The following is a 20,212-nucleotide window of genomic DNA, read 5'->3' as shown; positions in this document are numbered from 1 at the left end:
CTTTTATGGGTGAAAACGGGAACTACTTTATGCAACGGTTTTTAAATCCTCTTTAAATGTGTGTGTGTAAGATGAGGTTTGAATCAGGATTCATCTGATACTATCTTAAAGATACATTTCTCTGCTTTAAAACTCTGAAACTGTGGTTATATTTTTAAGTTGTAACTGGCAATAGGCCCCCTATAATATCACTCAATTGTTGATAGGCGCCCTGCACTTCTATATGTGCGGATAGATCCTCAGGGTAGATTTTGTTTTTTGTATTTTTAACTTTTAAAAGAAGAGTTTTGAGGAGGCAGGTAGACCCCTTGTAGTTCTGTTGTTGAGGATAGACCCCCAATTGCTGAACTCTTTTGACTCTGAAAAGAGTTGACAAAATTCACTGACGGGGTCTATCTACACTGAAACAAATACTACAGGGGGTTTATCCACACAATTAGAACTATGGGAGGTCTATCCCCACCTAGCTGATAATACAGGTTTCATTCGCAATTAACCCTATTTTTAACATATGGCACTGAAATGGAATTTGCAATACCAGATTGATACTTGCAATGGATTTTACTGTGATGGTTTCACTCCGAACAAGCCTTATAAACCAAAGCTGTGGACTGAAGCTTGGACAGGCTGGTACCTGTTTCTTGCTCTTCTTGGTTTCTTATATGCATCTTAGTGTGAATTCTATGAGTAACAAATTCATATGTCTTGATGTTAATTGCAGGTTCTCATCATTTGGAGGTCCTATTCCTCATAGGCCTATTGAGGACCTGGCGTACGCTGTTGCGAGTTTTATACAAAGTGGTGGATCTTTGGTTAGTTACTACATGGTAAGTAGTTCAATGCTTAAAGGTTTGCTTGATGAATTTGTAAATGAATTAATATTAGTGGAATGAATTAATATTACTGATAACATTCAGTATCATGGAGGAACGAACTTTGGCCGGACAGCTGGCAATTTCATTGCAACTAGCTATGACTATGATGCTCCCATTGATGAATATGGTATGTTGCAAACTATAAGTCTATAATATATTACAAATTGAATCTTTTTTTATTGCACTTGACTATTGAGAACACCCGCATTTGGATTTGGGAAGAAATAGAGGTTATTCATAGTGTTTTGTCACCACAACATGCCTACTTTTGTTTGATCATAATTTTTTTGTGGTTATAGTGGCCACGAACAAAAACGAAGGTAAATTTGGAATAAGAATGAAAATTGAGTATGAAAGGAGATTTTAAATTTCCAACCCATAGCAAATGTATACTATGTGATGCAGCAAGAAAGCAAAACTTTGGAATCCACCAATGGGCGTCTTTTGAATACGCAAAGAACAATTTTTGAATCCACGAAAAGGCAAATTCAAATCCAAGAAGTAACATGAAAGAGGAATTTATTAATCAAAATGTAATAACTCTCAGGTTTACAATCATTTACTTAAATAGGAAAACAAAACATATTCCTAATAGGGCTGAATTAAGAGAAATGGAAAGTATCAAAACTACCCTAAAAACTCCTTATGATTGAGAAACTAATCGGTCAAACCTGAAATCAAACCATATTCGTTTCCTAATCAAAACCGACTCGTATGTCATTATTAAAAATAGCAAAAAAAGACACATGGTTTGATATCTCTCAATTATGAGGGATATTTATGGTTTTGGCAGCTGCAAACTGAACTATCAGTCGGTTTGGTTGAATCTGTCTCGAAAAATACGCGATTTTCATATATTGATTTGTCTGATTTTGATCTATGGATTGGGAGAGATGACTTGTTCTTTGTTGCAAGTTAACTTTCCGGTCCCCCATGTGGACTTCTGTCAGTCCAGATGCTCTATAAAGTGTCCATGACGCGCTCTGCATCACTATATATAAGAATAGATCACACGTCTGAAAAATTGGTTTGGAGGTCAACTCTGTACATGAGAGAATAACAGTCAATGTGTGTATCTTAAACTTTTTGATTAATTTGGTGTTATATTTTGTTTCCTCGTGATCAGGTCTAGTACGTCAACCAAAATATGATCATTTGAGGGACTTACATAAAGTTATCAAGAAGTGTGAACCGATTTTGGTCTATGGTGAGCTCACAGTGGCATCTCTTGGGGACAATCAACAGGTTGGATTGCAAATTAGTTTCTATGCCCTTCCTTGATGTTGCAATAATCTGAGATGATCAAAGTAAATACTTTTTTAAGCATCTTTCATCAGTCTTATGTGTACAGGTCAAAATCGGGAGCTTGTGCTGCATTTCTTGCCAACAATGACACAAAGTCTAGTGCGAGTGTAACATATAATGGAATGAGCTATGAGCTTCCTCCTTGGTCCATCAGCATTCTTCCTGACTGCAAAACTGCAGTTTATAACACTGCTAGGGTGAGAACAGTTTACCATCATTCTACAAAAGTATGTTCCTTTGTGGCACTCTGCTATACAAAAGAACAATTTTCATACAGGGTCAAAGTGGTACTTTATCTATCTTTCATTAAGGAATTCATTTGTGTCATTCTATAGATTTCATTGTCAGCATAAACAAGAATATTCCGATGGATGAGTGGATATACAATTAAACATGGGATAATGTTGACATATTATTATTAGTTAGGACTTATTTGTAATTTGTGTAAGGGGCCTATATAAAGCCCAAGAGATCTCATAATGAATTAGGTTTTCTATTTCAACTTGGTATCAGAGCCTCCACAAAAACCCTAACCCTAGCCGCCGCCCCCCCTCTCTCCTTTCACGCCGCGCCCCCCTGTGTTCGTACGCCAGATACAGGCCACCCCCCCCGTTCGCACGATCAGACCCGCCCCTAATTAGCTTCGGCCGATCAGACCCCCCTCTGTTCATCGCCGATAGCAGTCCCCCTGTCCGATCAGTCCCCCCCCAGCCACCTTCGCGATAAGCCCTCCCCAGCCCCCCGCCACTCCCTGTACCGATCAGCGCCCAACTACCCCTCTTCTTAGACTGAGCACACCTCTCCCCCTTGCGTTCACATCCGTGATGAACCTCGAGTTTGACATAGGATTCCTCGACTACACAGTCCTCGAACTGATGACATGAAGTATGAATTATTCGTCACAGCGATGAGATATATAATTGTTTTGGTTCTTAGTTTCCTCTGAGAAACGGGAAATTTGTTGAGCTCCATATCCTTGTTGTGCAGCGAGGTGGAATTTTACTGCCACACAAACAAAGAGGTCGAAGAAGCAGGTGAACAGGCGGTTTGGTTGAAGGCATATTCGATGGATGGAGATCGATCAAGAAGTTTGAATCCCAGCGGAGGTATCAACTTTGATGAGCTAATAAGTATCGCTCGTTGGTGAAGTGGCGACAAAAACCATCAGAAGAAGTTGTGAGCTTACCGAACCATCGATAATTTTCAGCTTGATTTGACCGAGGTACTTACCTGAGCATGGTCGCGGCGGTGTGGATACACCCTTGCAGGGAGGAACCTGGAGGGTTACTTGACAGGAGAGGCGACAGAACCGGAGGAGGACTCAGAGGGAAGAGATGAGTGGAAGTCCACTCATATGTTGGTGTACATCTGGCTTCCCAACTCGTTGGTCCCGACTATCGCTGCCACGGTGGATGGCATTGAAAAGGTGAAGGACGTCTGGGAGAAGTTGAGGAGGACATATGATGGAGTAGGGAATAACCTGAGGGTATTCCAGATCAAAGGAGAGATCGACGCCACAGTCCAGGGAGAGAGGACTGTACAGGAATATGCTACAGAGCTGGAACGTCTGTGGCTGGATTATGATCATTTTTCTCCCCGGGCTAGCTGCAAGGACCCGAGATGTAAAGAGCGGGAGGCCTTTCTACAGGAGAGGACTATGGTGTTTCTCAAGGGATTGACATCAGAGTTCGCTCAGCGAATCGCATTGCTGCTAGCTCAGCCGAAGATTCCCATGCTTGAGGAGGCTGTCTCTGTTATGATCCAGGAGGAGACTCGCATTCGGCTGCAGGCGGGGACAGGTGGACTTCCGGTGGTGAAGTCAGCACTAGCAGCCTCTAGCAACACTGGATCCAAGGGGGAGACTCGACAGTGCTACAACTGCGGTGAAGTGGATCATCTAGTGGACGTGGACAGTTCGGAGGTCGTGGTCGTGGCCGTGGGGGTCGACGAGGTGGAAGAGGAGCAGAGAATCGGGCGAATCTGACGGTAGCAGAAGAAGAAGAAGCTGAGGTGGTCTTTACTGAAGAGGACCGTGCTCTCCTGGCGATACTAAGGAAGAAGCAGCAAGTAGCAGGCGATGGAGACTTGAGGAGTGGGACTGAGGAGGCATCCACCTCGTTCTTGGTCAGAGGCAATACTGCTACCTATGCTCATCCGACCAAAGGTACTGATGACATACATGCTCTTGCTTCTATGTCTCCCAACAGATCATCAGAATGGATAGTCGATTCTGGTGCGTCTCGACATGTGACAGGTAATGCTAGTGAGTTCTCATCATATACTCACTTAGCATCACCTGATAGTATTCAAACAGCTGATGCTATATTTTATCCGGTGGTTGGTAAGGGTACAGTCGATTGTACTGGTTCTGTAACTTTGTCCAATGTTTTGCATGCTCCTTCCTTTCCAGTAAATCTTTTGTCCATTAGTGCTATTATCCTCCAACTAAAATGTATCGTTTCTTTTGATATTCCCAAGGTGATCTTCCAGGAGAAAGGGACAGGACGGAGACTTGGGACTGGCACGTGGAGTAATGGACTGTGGTACTTGGATCGTGAGGGACTGGACTCAGCTTTGGTGTCAATGGTAGAGAAAGCAGGAGTAGGATCTGAAATGAGTGCCGAGAGTGAATTGATGCTTCATCACCAGCGCTTGGGACACTCATCCTTTGGTACTTTAAGTAGATTGTATCCATCTTTATTTGAGAAAGCAAATAAAGAGAAACTTGTGTGTGATGCATGTAAGTTGGGAAAGCTTACTAGAAGCTCTTATGTTAGTTCTGATCATAGGAGTTCTCATGCATTTGATCTGATACATTCAGATGTTTGGGGGCCTTGTTCCACAAGTTCTATGAACGGATACAAGTATTTTGTTACATTCATTGATTGCTTCTCTCGCGTTACTTGGTTATACCTGATGAAGAATAAGAGTGAAGTGTGACCTGTCCATATACACCAGCTCAGAATGGGGTAGCGGAAAGGAAGAACATACATCTTTTAGAGGTTGCTAGAAGTATGATGATCTCTATGAATGTCCCAGAAACATTGTGGGGGCAAGCAGTGTTGACCGCAGCAGCGCTGATCAACAGAACGCCCTCGAGAGTGCTGGATTGGAAGTCTCCGTGTGAGACATTAAAGGGAAATAATGGTGGGATTCTTCCACTTAAAGTGTTTGGCTGTGTGTGCTTTGTGAAGGACAACAGGTCATCTGTCGGAAAACTTGCCCCTAGAGCTGTGAAGTGCATCTTTGTAGGATATTCTGCTACTCAGAAGGGATATGTTTGCTGGAGCCCAGTGGAAAAAAGGTTGTTTGTGAGCATGGACGTGCACTTCCGAGAACTCGAGCCATATTACACTCGGAAGGTAACTTCATCTGTTGGTAACTCGCCTAATACTGAAAGTATGAGGCGAGAGGAGGAGAATGGTGAGAGAATAGACAAATCAATGTCTGAGAATGGTAAGATATCAGAAAAATCAATATCTGTAACGATTCCTTGGGAAAGAGATTTGGTTGAGGAGGAGCAAGAGAATGAAGAAGAAGAGGAGAATGAGACAAGAGGGGTTAGACCAACGGCTCAGGGGGAACTACTTACCTATAGTAGGAAGGGGAAACAAATTGCGGGAACAGTACCTACAGTGCCACTGGTGCCAAGTCCCTTGCCAACGCCTGCCCCGACTCCTGAGACACCTACACCACCAGATTCCTCTCAATGTGATTCCATTCCTCTTCCTACTCATCCCACACCAATAACCGTACGGAGGACTACTCGCAGTAATGCGGGTACGGAGGACTACTCGCAGTAATGCGAGAAATCCTCCCGATAGATATGGTTGGGATCTTGCTCAGTTTGTATCATATTCTAACATCCACCCTGCACAGATATGGTTGGGATCTTGCTCAGTTTGTATCATATTCTAACATCCACCCTGCACATGGAGCATTCATTGTATCTCTGGACTCTGTTACTATACCTAACAATTGGCAGGTTGTAAAGAAGGACCAGAAATGGAAAGCTGCTATGCACGAAGAGCTAAGGGCCCTTGAGAAGAACCGCACTTGGGAGCTAGTAAAACTACCAAAAGGGAAGAGAGCAGTTGGATGTAAGTGGGTCTTCACTGTGAAGCAGAATCCAGATGGACAGGTTGAGCGCTACAAAGCTCGTCTGGTGGCAAAAGGATATAGTCAGACATATGGCATCGACTACGATGAGACTTTTGCACCGGTGGCAAAGATGAGCACTGTTCAGACCTTAATCTCACTGGCAGTAAATGGTGGATGGAAGCTACACCAACTAGATGTGAAGAACGCATTCCTTCATGGAGATCTAGTGGAGGAAGTATACATGTAGATACCACCAGGATTCGGTACAGATCAGACAGTGGGAAAGGTCTGCAGATTGAAGAAGTCTCTCTATGACCAGGATTCGGTACAGATCAGACAGTGGGAAAGGTCTGCAGATTGAAGAAGTCTCTCTATGGGCTAAATCAGTCTCCTCGTGCTTGGTTTGACAGATTCAGGAGGGCTATGATTGGTATGGGGTACCAGCAGATCAGCGCCGACCATACCGTGTTCTTTCGAAGAAGTGGAGGTCACATCACCTTGCTTGCAGTATATGTGGATGATATGATTATTACAGGGGATGATGAGAAGGAGATTGCCCAACTCAAAGTAAGACTGGGTAAGGAATTCGAGGTGAAAGATCTTGGCTTTGCTTCGATACTTTCTTGGAATAGAGATAGCTCGAGGAGCGGAGGGGATCATCCTATCCCAGAGAAAGTATGCACTGGATCTTCTCAAAGAAACAGGAATGTTAGGATGCAAACCTGCAACTACACCGATCGACCAGAAGTTTAAGCTGGGTGCTGAAGCTGGAGAACCAGTTGATCGCGATAGATATCAAAGGCTGGTGGGCAGGTTGATCTATCTGTGTCACACACGCCCCGATATCTCTTTTGCAGTGAGTGTGGTGAGTCGCTACATGCATGATCCAAGGAATGGTCATATGGACGCAGTGTACCAGATTCTAAGGTATTTGAAGAATGCCCCCGGAAAAGGGCTAATCTTCAGGAAGAATGAACACATGAGCATTGAGGGCTATTGTGACTCTGATTGGGCTAGCTGTGCTGATGACAGGAGGTCCACCTCAGGATACTGCATCTTTATAGGAGGCAACTTAGTCTCGTGGAAGAGCAAGAAGCAGTCGGTGGTGGCGAGATCGACAGCTGAGGCAGAGTATAGAGCTATGGCCTTAGGAGTTGCTGAGTTGCTATGGTTGAAGAGTATGCTGGTAGAGCTGAAGCTGGATCAAGGAGCTAAGATGAAGTTGTGGTGTGACAACAAGTCTGCCATCAGTATTGCCAACAATCCAGTACAGCATGATAGAACCAAACACATCGAGATCGATAGGTTCTTCATCAAAGAGAAGTTGGATAGTGGACTACTGGAGCTAAGTCATGTTTTGACTAAGGACCAGGCAGCAGATTGTCTGACTAAAGGACTTAGCTCAGTAGATATGAATAGAGGATGTGACAAGATGGGCTTAGTAGATATCTTTCGCCCATCTTGAGGAGGAGTGTTGACATATTATTATTAGTTAGGACTTATTTGTAATTTGTGTAAGGGGCCTATATAAAGCCCAAGAGATCTCATAATGAATTAGGTTTTCTATTTCAATTGATAATAAATAAGTGCATTTGTAGGAAGTTAGAGATCTCTTCATATTGAAGATAAATGAGAGATTTGAGGAACTCAGGCTATTATATGTACAAATTAGGAGAAGTGATAATATTATTACAATTAGGATGACTAGAGGTAGGTCTAAAATAATTTGGTTTGGAAGCAGTTAAGAAGTATTTGATAGTGAAAACTTTGTGGAGGATATAAACCTCAATATAAAACAGCTGAATAGCTGAACATTATTCATATAGGCGACCCTAAAAATTTTGGATGAGGCTTTTTTTGTTCTTGTATCTGCAATTACCTAAACAATTCAAAACTATAAATTCTACAGAATACAAAAAACTAAACTATTGTGGTGGGCAATTTGGTAAGATGCTGATATATTAAATTGTACAGGTTAGAGGCAACAAGGTGCAGATGAAAATGTCACGTATTGGTGGATTTTCCTGGAAGTCATACAAAGAACAAACTTATAATGATGATAAAAAAGCGTTCATGACTTCTGGATTGTTGGAGCAGGTTAACATGACAAAAAATTTCATGGAATCTGATAAAAACACATTCACAGACACAGGACTGCTGGAGCAGGTTAATGTAACCAGAGATCGCACAGACTATTTGTGGTATACAACACAGTGAGTAGCTTGTGTCACATCTAATATTTTGAGATAAATTCATAACTTCTGTGTTCATAAATTAACTCTCTCTATTTTCAGTGTAAATATAAGTGAAAATGAACAATATCTGAAGAACGGGCAGTATCTAGCCCTCACTGTGTCATCTGCTGGTCCATCTTTGCATATTTATATCAATGGTCAACTGACTGGTTTGTAATATCCTACAGTTTGTAGATTTTTAATAACAAAAATTCAGGAGATATAAAGATTTATTAATTTTTGTAAAGTTCTCTTCTTGGTAACTTAGGAATTGCTTTCGGAGGTTTAGAACGTTCGACATTGACATACACTGGAAATGTAAAGTTGCGCGCAGGCATGAACAAGATTTCGCTTTTAAGTGCCACAGTTGGTCTCTACGTATGTTGATTTTTATGTGACTTGGTTATTGATTTTCATCTATATTTGATAATTTATATATACTAAAAGTTTGATAACTAAAACTCTTCTTTTAATTTTAATAGAATGGTGGGACACATTATGAGTCATGGAATTATGGGGTTCTTGGTCCTGTTATCCTCAACGGTCTTAATGAGGGAAAAAGAGACCTCTCCTGGGGACAATGGATATATCAGGTTAGTTTCCTTGTATTTCTATTTCCTCCTTACGACTGTCTCATTGAAAACTGCTATGTTAAACCTAATTTAACTTTGGACCGTCTTGAATTGCATGGTACATGATAAAATCTTTATTTATATATATGGAAAATATACGTAATCTATTACAAATAACAACGAAAGCATCTAATATGTAGAAGCATATAACATGCATATCCTTCATCAGATGTAGAGATTTCTCCTTGAATTCATTGATGAAGAACCACACCTAAATCTTGACAATGTGAGCGAATATGAATGCGTTCCTATTCTAATTGTAACAAATTATAGAGATCTTTTTTTACTCAAGCAGGAACCATGCATGGAATAGTTAGAGTATTATAATTTACTTTCTATTAAATCGTGTATCTGTAGAACCAACAGATGGCCTTTTTCTAGCATTAGGTCACCATTCACTTGAAGTTAGATAAGAAACTAGGCTAGATTCATGTAATGCTCAACAACAGATCAAGAACGTTGTATGCGACCGTCAAGAAATCCTAGAAGCAATTATCTATTATATCATTACTATTGTATGGAAGCAATTACAACAATTTCTAGCTTATTTAAGACAAATAATATCTTTAGTACTCCTTATCCAATAAACTATATTTATTGCACATGCATCTTCCATTCCCTCTACACGTATAGAAAAAGTATGCTCATGTATAGTGGACTGCCCGAATCCACACTTTGTCAAAATGAAGGTGTAGATTCAAACCACAGAGTGCATACATAATTGATCTTCTTGCACTAATGTAATTTAAGTTAAAAACCAACTGCTTTTTAATCCTCTCGCATAGGACTAAATTAGACATGTCAGTTAGGTAGGAGTCAAAAGTGGCAACGTGGATTTTAACCTATTTGAAATAGTCGAAATAACACTTAAGAGTGCAAGGAATAATTAACCTGTTCTTGTATATTTTTGACACGGCGGAGAAGTAGTGTTTCAGCTGTGTATACATGAATTATTGTGAACTGAAACTCTCAAAGAAAATATTTGGATGTCAATGATGTAAAGATCATGACAAATACTAGTTCATCACACTTAAAGTTGGTGCCTCTTACTGAAAAATATGCGCCAATATTTACAAAATCACAATCTAGTAAATGTTCTAATCACAGAATTGTTTTCAGTTATAGATAAAAACAAAATTCAATTCATTAGATCTATATCACACAATTTTCTAGGATAAGATTTGGCTCATTAAGAATACAAAAATAACATCAAAGCATTTTTCTTAAATGTTTGGGATTGGCTATATAAATCCTATTCTTCCATTCCATTCTATTATGAGATAGATTATCCGTTAAGTTAAACATAATCATATTCTTCTTAATTGCTTCCAACTAAGTTCTTTCAGTCCACCTCTAGATCTCCTAGCCCAATTAATTATAATACTATCACTGTTCTAACAAGTACACTAAGAGGCCTCTATTATGTATGAACAAATCATCTTTATCGATTCTCTTTCATTATATCTTCAATAGGAGCAACCTCTTAATTGTTGTGCGCAGCAGAATCCGAAACGAACACAACCAAACTGAGATAGGTTCACAACCAATAGGTAAAACAAGAACCAACAATGCAAGACACCAAATTTTACGTGGTTCGACAATGTGCCTACGTCTACGGGGCAAAAGGATGGGATGGATTTTACCAATAGAGAGAGAATACAAATGGAGATTACAAATTCGCTCAAAACTCACAAATTAATCTCTTAAACAACGCTCTCAAATCTCTCACCAAATCTCTCAAATACACAGCTTAAAAGTCTTTCCAGTTTGCCTTAAGAAAACATTAAAAACGTGTGTTTCAAAATATGTCAAAACACAAACCAAATCAGAATAGGAAACGAAGTCAGACCCAAAACCCGATTGGCGGTCAACCGCCAAAACCATCACGGTCGATCGGACAGAACGACAGAAACCAAAAATTCATTACAGGGTTCACGATCGACCGCCGCGATCGACCGACCAGAACTCCAGAAAATACCCTGTACTCGTGCACGTTTCTGGTCGACCGCACATGTTATCGCGGTCTACCGGACAACACCCAACTGCTTCCTGCTTCGTTTTTTCTGAACTTCGTCACCGTTTTTGCTGTTTCTACAATTCTCTACCTCGGCGAAGTTTTTCCAAAACTGAGCTAACACTAATACCAACCAAACGTCCTACTTATTGCGTCCAGTACGAAGTGAAAATAATTTACGATAACAGACTCAATCCATAACAAGTCGAGAACCCAAACGAAATTGCGAATAAATTCCAAAATATTGGTATCAACTCATCAAACTGGCTGCATCAAAATGACTACCTACGTATCCTCTTACCCAATGAATCAAGCCACACGTAGTTCATCCAAATGGCATTCAAAGGCTCTTAACAACAAAGAATATTCAATAACTCTAAACAATAACCAAATTTCACTCCCGTGATAACTTTGGTCAATATATCTGCAGGATTGTCTTTTGTGTGGATCTTCTCCAATATGACATCTCCATCATCTAAAACATCTCGAACAAAATATAATCGGACATTAATGTGCTTTGTGCGTGCATGATATACCTGATTCTTTGCCAAATAGATAGATGACATGCTATCATAATACACCCGGATGGTCTCCTGTGCAATCCTCACGTCATCCAACAATCCTTACAACCACAAAGCCTCCTTCACAACTTCAGTCACCGTCATATACTCCGTCTTCGTAGTAGAGAGAGCCACTGAAGACTAAAATGCACATCTCCAACACCGGTGCTCCTGTCAATGTAAATACATATCCTGTAGTAAACCGACGTTTGTCAAGAACCCCCACGTAATCAGAATCCACGTATCCAACACAATCCTTCCTAATCTCTCATTCTTTTGAAATATCAAATCAACATCCACAGGACCTTTGATATATCGTAAAATCCATTTCACGGGCTCCCAATGACCCTTACTGGGATCGTGCATGTATTTGGACACCATGCTCACAGCCTGTGATAAATCTGACCTCGTACACACCATTACATACATCAAGCTACCCACCGCATTGGTATATGGAACCTTTGGCATGTACTCTTCGTCCTCGACTGAAATATGTGACATCTTAGCTGAAAGCTTAAATAGGGAGCCAATGGAGTACTCACTGTCTTGGCATTATCATCAAAGATGAATTTTTTTAACATTTTCTATAAGTAGCTCCTCTGTGTTAGCTTCAATCTTTCTTTCACCCTGTCTCTCTTAATCTTCATACTCAATATCTTCTTAGCTTCTCCAAGATCTTTCATCTCAAATTCGGATGATAGTTTTTTTTAAACTTTCGAATAGTCAAAGAATTCCTGAAAACAATAAACATATCATCAACATATAACAACAAATAAATATACTCACCATCCTGTAGCTTGTGCATGTAAACACATGGATCATATGGGCTCCTCATGTACCCATGGTCAATCATAAAATTATCAAATCTCTTATACCATTGTCGCGACGATTGCTTCAATCTATAAAAAGACTTCTTCAGTTTGCACAAAAAAATTTCCTTGCCCGTAGCTCTAAAACCCATAGGTTGTGTCATGTAGATCTTCTCCTCTAAGTCTCCATGTAGAAAGACTGTCGTAACATCCATTTGGACCAAATCCAAATCCAGTTGTGCCACCAATGCTAATAGTATCCTTATCGACGAATGCTTCACGACCGGTGAGAATACTTTGTTATAATCAACGCCCTCAAGTTGGGCATATCCCTTGGCAACCAATCTGGTTTTGTACCGAATGTCCTCATTAGAAGATTCCTCTTTTTTTGCATATACTCACTTGCTTCTAATAGCCTTATTACCCTTCGGTAGTTTTATAAGTTCTTAAGTGTTATTCTTCTGAAGAGAGTGCATCTCCTCCTCCATAGCTTCCCTTCATCTGATTGAATCAGAGCTTAATTTTGCTTTCCTATATGTACAAGGAACCAGATCATCAACGATCTCCACTGATAAAACATATGCAACCATCACATCATTGTATCTAGCTGACCGACGAATAACCCTTCTAGGTCTATTAGTTGTAATCGACTCCTGAACATGACCCTGTCCCTGAGTCTTACCATCCACTGTATCCTCCAAATGCCCATCTGTCATATCTCCTCCTAGTGTCATTTCTGTAGGAGTCTTAATGGATACAATGTTCTCTGAAGTATGTGGAGTCACATCATCCTCCATTTGCTGCGATATCCCACTAGTTTGGCCTTCCTCCACCTGTTGAGGAACTTGAGGTCTCATCATGTACGCCTCATCAAAAGTAGCATCCCTACTAATGATCATCTTTTTATCTTGTGAATCCCACAATTTGAAGCCTTTAACTCCATCTCTAAAGCCCACAAAGACTGCTTTCCTCACTCTCAGATCTAATTTTTCATCACACATGATAGTAAGCTAGACACCCAATATCCGAAGCAACTCATAATCATTAGCCACGAACCAGACTATAGCTTCATAGGAATCTTTCCATGTATCGCAGTGCAGGACAACCTATTCACGAAATGACTCGCATAAACCAATGTCTCGGCCCAAAAGGATCTAGCTAATTAACTCTGTGAGAGCATACAATGCATATTCTCCAGTAAAATACGGTTTAATCTCTCGGTCATCCCGTTTTGTTGCGGTCTCTCCCTAACTGTGAAGTGTCGCCTAATGTCGTGATCTCGACAAAACTACAGAAATGGATCACTCTTGTACTTTTCACCATTGTCTGAACGAGGTACCTTTACCTTTCTGCCTGTCTGCAGTTCTATTTTTTTCTTCCACTCCACAAATATATTCAGGACCTCATGTTTATGCTTCATAGTGTATACCCAATTCCTTCTAGAATAATCGTCGATGAAAGTGACAAAATAATTGGCCCACCAAGTGATGTGTTCTTGGAAGGATCCCAAATATCTGTGTGAAGGTAATCCAATATACATTGGGTGTTGTGAATTACGATGTCGAATTTCAATTTTGTCTTCATTCCAAGTACACAATGCTCACACAACTCCATCTTGCAGGTCTTTGTACCTTTCAACCCCTGTTTCGCCAATACCTACAGGGACTTATCACCAGTGTGTCCCAATCTCATATGCCATAAGCTGGTATATCCTCCTCTGTGGTAATCAAAGCTGTCAGACCTTATGTCACTGTCTTGCCCTTTAAGTAGTAAATGTTTTTCCTGACACCTCTTATCACCACTATGGACCTCTTTGTGACCTTCAGAGTTGCATTCTCCAAGATCACTCTATAGCTTGCTGTCTCCAAAGTTCCAAATGAAATGATATTCTTCGTCAACTACGGAACGAATCTCACTTTCTTCAGCTCTCTGGTCACTCTGTCACACATCTTGATCGGGACTGTTCCAATACCACCAATAGGACATATGTGATCATTACTCATGAGCACGACAATCCCTCTTTCTAACTTTTAAAGCTGGAGAACTAATCCCTCCTCGAGCAAAATATGATTTGTAGCACCCGAATCCAACATCCAATCCGTAGAGTCAGCATAGCAAACTGATGGTAGTGTTAGGTATGAATAGCCTGAAGAATCTGAATCTGAATTGTCGTCACTAGGTTTGGCAACATTCACCTCTGAAGCTTGTATAGCTTTTCCCTTATTCTTTCCGGCTCGATCTTTCAACTTTGGGCGTTCATTCTTCCAATGTCCATCTTCTTTGCAAAAAACACATTAATTCCTACCAACACTTTTATGGTCACCTCTCTACTTTGACTTTGAGTGATTGAATTGACAGCGATTTGAACTACGATCTCTTACTGCCAATACATCTCCCGATGCCTTCTCGGAGGGTTCACTATCATTTTTTCTCAACTCATAATTAACCAATGCTGAGGTCACCTCATTGTAGTTGACAGTGGTTCTACCATTGATCGTAGTAAGGATAAAAATACCATAATCATCCTCTGGTAACGAACACAATAACATCATCACCTTGTCTTCGTCCTTTATCATGATATCCATATTGTCCATATCCGACAGTAACTTTGTGAAGTTATTGACATGCTCTCTAATAGAAACTCCCATCTTCATCTTGAATTGGTAAAAATCTTCTTCAAATGAAGTCGATTCTCAATGCTCTTCGTCAAGTACTTGTCATTTAGTATTTTCCACAACTGTTTTGCCGACTTCTCGTTCATCACATCGTAAATCAAATCCGGCGTCAAGCATGACCTAATAATCTCACATGCTCTGCTGTTAACCTTCTTCCAAACCTTCTCCATATCAGCGGGTTTCTCTTGTAATTCAAGAGTCTTCTCCAAATTCTGGAAATCCAACACATCCATCACCTGACACCTCCACAAACCGAAGTTTATCTTGCTATCAAACTTCTGAACATCAATTTTAGTGTTATTGATGCTCAAACCCTATATCGCCTTCGAAAGAGATAATCCTGATGTACTTGCTTCACCCATGTTGATAATCTGATCTCTTCAAACGAGAATCATGTAGAGAATCCTCCAAACGAGCCCCAAGCCAAACTTGGCTCTGATACCACTTGTTGTGCGCAGCGGAATCCGAAACGAACACAACCAAACTGATATAGGTTCACAATCAATAGGTAAAACAAGAACCAACAATGCAAGATACCAAATTTTACGTGGTTCAGTAATGTACCTACGTCCACGGGACAAGGAGGGGATGGATTTTACTAATAAAGAGAATACAAATAGAGATTATAAATTCACTCAAAACTCACAAATTAATCTCTCAAACAATGCTCTCAAATCTCTCACTAAATCTCCCAAATACACAGCTCAAAAGTCTCTCCAATTTGCCTATAAGAAAACCCTTAAAAAACGTGTGTTTCAAAATATATCAAAACACAAACTAAATCAGAACAGGAAACGAAGCCAGACCCAAAACCCGATTGGCGGTCGACCGCCAAAACCATTGCGGTTGACCGGACAGAACAACAGAAACCAAAAATCCATTACAGGGTCCGCAGTCGACCGCGACGGTCGACCGACCAGAACTCCAGAAAATACCTTGTACTTGTGCACGTTTCCGGTCGACCGCACATGTTGCCGCGGTTTACCGGACAACACCCAGACTGTTTCCTGCTTCGTTTTTCCTGAACTTCGTCGTCGTTTTCGTCGTTTCTACATCAGTTACTATGGGTACACTCATTTCTTATCCTATCTTTTGGTGTACACTCTGCAAGACCATCGCAACATTCTCATTTCTGCTACACTCATTTTTTGCACATATTTTTTTAAATTACCCAACGCTTTGAACCATAAAGCATTGTTGGTCTTATAACCATCGCATAGAATTTTTCTTTAGTTTCATTGGTATTGTATGATCACATAACACTCCCAAGCACTCCTCTATTTCAACCATTCCGATTTGATTCGATAAACAACATTGTCCTCAATCTCACCATCTTGCCGAATGATTGATGCTAAATAACAAAAATTATTACTTTTAGATATTTCTTGACCATCAAGAAAAACTATTTTAATTAGCTTTGCTGAGATGATTGCAAAATTAGATTAGCAAAAATTAATGCTAATTCACAATATATCTGCCCTTTGTAATTAATTATCAGACTACAATAAATCAAGACCTTTCAAGTAATAAAATAGATGTTGTGATCATCAGTCGCAAAAAAGATCACTGCAAATCTAATTGTTTTGTTGTGTAGATCCTTTATCTACATGAATTAGCATCACCTAAATAACACAGATTATAATCAATTTTTTTTTCATGATCATGATTAGTCATAAAGCAAGTTATGTGGTATATTCTGATCTAGCATAATTTTCCCTGTTGACATGATTAACAAACAATAATGAGAGCATAGCCAATGTTTTTTTGCACCGTGCAGGTTGGTTTGCAAGGTGAGGCTCTTAATCTTTATTCTTTCAGGGGCATTTCGTCAGTTAATTGGGGAGAAGCATCTAAAGCTCAGCCCTTAACATGGTATAAGGTAAGTGCTACAAATTTAACTTATCTTGCACATTGGCTAATATATGAGCGTTAATTTCACTGTGTTTTTATTCTCTTGGATAATGATTTATTCCTTTCCAGGCATTTTTTAATGCCCCTGAAGGAAATGATCCATTGGCTTTAGACATGAATAGCATGGGAAAAGGTCTGGTGTGGATCAACGGTCATAATATCGGTCGTTACTGGCCCAGTTATAAAGCCCATGGAGCCTGTAATGGTTGTGATTACCGTGGTCACCATAATGAGACAGTTTGCATCAGTAATTGTGGAGAGTCATCTCAAAGATGGTGAGTTAACCTTGGAATTGCAAAAAAAACGTATTATAGGATGTTTGCCACTTATTATCGCTAAACTTTTTTATTAGCAATTAGACCGGCCGATGACCAAACAGAGTTAACTCTATGTATATTCAACACCTATAAGAAAATAGATCGGTCTCTCTGCAACATATTGATGTCCATTGATAAGGGGGTCTAAATGGTAATGACAATTAAAGTTTAGGGGTAATAAGTGGCTAAACCCCTTTTGATGTGTTACGTAAGGGAGCTCAATAACTTTCATTATCTAGGTATCATCTTCCTCGTTCTTGGCTCAATCCAACGGATAACTTGATAGTTGTGTTTGAAGAGTGGGGTGGTGATCCGAATGGCATTTCTCTTGTAAAGAGAGTCGGAGAATGAAGAACGACGATATAGAAGTTAAAAATATACTACAATTTTATAGAATTTAATTTACTCAAGAAATATACCTGTTATGCACAAATCTTGACTACATTGGTCATGATATTGGCGGGAATTGCAATAAGCCAACTTTTCAAAGTATTTGAGAAGGTGTGTACATATTCGTGTAGATTCTATGGCAACTTGTGAAGCATTATATTTATAGTGAAGGTTGGAAAGATAGAGAGGAGATGAAATGCAAATGAGAATACATACTTGGTCTAGTACTTGTAAGTAACCTGTGTAATTGAAAGCTTGTGATCATTATTTTTTCATTATTGATGAGTTGCGACTATGATTTATTAAGCAAGGAGCTTATTGTTCATATTGATGCCTATAAAAATTATTATTGGATCTTTTTGGGCAAATGGAAATCCTAAGTAGCCTTGCGACGTGGTCCGGCAATGGCCAAAATATCCCTCAGCTAATAACACTAAGGGATTCGAGAGAACATAAACTAAGGGTTATTTTGGTCAACGGGGGACCAAGTTACAAGATCACTTAAGAATGTGAGTGATTTACGGGCAATATCAAATATTCCAAGGACTAATATGTAATTATTGAAGGTGTAAGGGGCTAATATCTTAAATAACCCTATTTCTTTAGTCAAATTTACCAATTCTTCTTTTTACTGTCATATTGTGTCATAAAGTTTGAATTGGTTTTTATTTAAATAGCCATGCGTGATAGAAAATTTTAACTCGAGCATGAAATTCAATAATGTGACGTACTGACGTTGATGCCATGACCATACTAAGCATGACCATATTCCTATTCAAATTTGAATGGCTGACACATTTCATGCATTGATTGATATTGAGCCTGTAGTGAACAGTTGTCACTTATAATGTTACACTTTTATAATGTGTACTTGCCTGTAATATGCCTTATTTTTTTGATCTTAAATTATATCCCCTGCGGATAGCTATGGCTCATCTTCACCTATAATTAATGTCAACTTGGATTTAGGAACGAGAACACGAGCGCTGAAAATTTTTAGGCACTCAATGCGGTGGCGTACACCAGACCATTAGGAGGAGGCCATGTTGCATAAATCACGAACACTGATTTTATTTATTTATTATATATTTATTTTTGTGTACGTGTGTTGTTCACTTTTTTTAATAGATTTCGTGAATTCTTTCTTGTCTAAGGGGGTGTTTGGTTGCATTGTTTTTGAGAAATGTTTTCTCAAAAAGTACAAACAATGGCATTTCTGTAATTAAGAGTTTTCTATAGATTTTCACAAACTGTGTTTGGCTCAAAAAAGATTTACAGAAATGTTTTCCGTAAAGTATAGAAAAGTACCAAAATTTATAGAAATTGATTTCCTTCTAAAATGGACGGAAATCTCTTGGAAATCTGACGCATTCATTATTTAAATAATAAAACTCATTAACATTTTTCTATAAAGTTCTTACTTTTCTATAAAGTTGGTGGTGTTTGGTTACATTTCTATAAATTATAGGAAATGTTGCTATTTTTCCAAAAGTTATGAGTCATTTTCTTGTTTTGAACCAAACAAGCACAATACAAAAAATAAGAAAATTTATACTTTTTAACTTCTCAAAACTTTTCCTATAATTTTTTTAAGAAATACAAGGAAATCAAATTTTGGATGGAAAACATTTCCTATAATTTATAGAAATGTAACCAAACACCCCCTAAACGTACATCTTGCTTATTTCAAAATGTTATCTATACGTCTTTACACATTTGGATATAGTAAGTATGTTTATGGATTGGGACTTCTATGGCTACTCTCAACCACAATCCTCTATGGCTACTTGTCACATATGCGGAATTTGGATCCTCTCCACTACAAAAAAGTAGTGAAGAGACCACTATTTTTAATCTCATCGTTGATTACTTAATAGGCGATTATGATACAATCTAAATTTAATACTTATCATATACCCTCTTGTATTGCACTCATTCCTAATTTATCCTAAAAGAAAAATCATAACCACCAACTAGATAATCAATGATTGTGATTATGTAGTGGTCCATTCACTACTTTTTAGATAATGAAGGGGATCCGAATCTCATATGCGTGTGTTATTTCACTTTGCAGTTTGCTCGAGATGAATCACGATTATTTATTAAACAAGATGAAGCACGATTATTCATTGAGCAATACATGATTGTTATCTAAACAGTGGTCTCTACATAGAGAAATTTAGATCTTTTTATTTCTCAAAATAATGGACGAAATGGATGGAAAATGGACAATAAAGAGAGAGTTTGACAAAAAAGAAATTAATATTAGTTTCTTGTTTTTCATTTTCATAACAACCAAGTGACATAAACAAAGTAATGTCATTTACCTTTTAATCTTCAAGTAAAAACCAAGAATTAACACAAGCCAGAACCCATAGTATGACCATAA

At 39.1% G+C, this 20,212-nt stretch overlaps 1 protein-coding gene across 2 annotated transcripts; it reads left to right on the top strand.

The window, feature by feature from the left end:
- On the top strand, window positions 608-18,129 carry LOC109844871 (beta-galactosidase-like). Of its 2 annotated transcripts, XM_020414040.1 has the most exons (12): window positions 608-626; window positions 722-827; window positions 918-1,002; window positions 2,002-2,120; window positions 2,213-2,377; window positions 8,256-8,494; window positions 8,576-8,685; window positions 8,784-8,893; window positions 8,998-9,108; window positions 16,983-17,084; window positions 17,186-17,391; window positions 17,673-18,129. In XM_020414040.1, exons 2-12 carry the CDS (start codon window positions 825-827, stop codon window positions 17,782-17,784), a joined length of 1,362 nt encoding a protein of 453 aa, XP_020269629.1. In that variant the 5' UTR covers window positions 608-626; window positions 722-824; the 3' UTR covers window positions 17,785-18,129. The 2 variants fall into 2 exon arrangements, with proteins under 2 accessions (XP_020269629.1, XP_020269630.1); XM_020414041.1 differs by lacking the exons at window positions 608-626; window positions 722-827 and having other exon boundaries at window positions 2,227-2,377.

Source organism: Asparagus officinalis, chromosome 6 (genome assembly GCF_001876935.1).
Source record: "Asparagus officinalis chromosome 6, Aspof.V1, whole genome shotgun sequence".
Lineage (NCBI taxonomy): Eukaryota > Viridiplantae > Streptophyta > Magnoliopsida > Asparagales > Asparagaceae > Asparagus > Asparagus officinalis.
The sequence above is the reverse complement of the archived record's forward strand: the minus strand, read 5'-3'. Positions and strand labels throughout refer to the sequence as shown.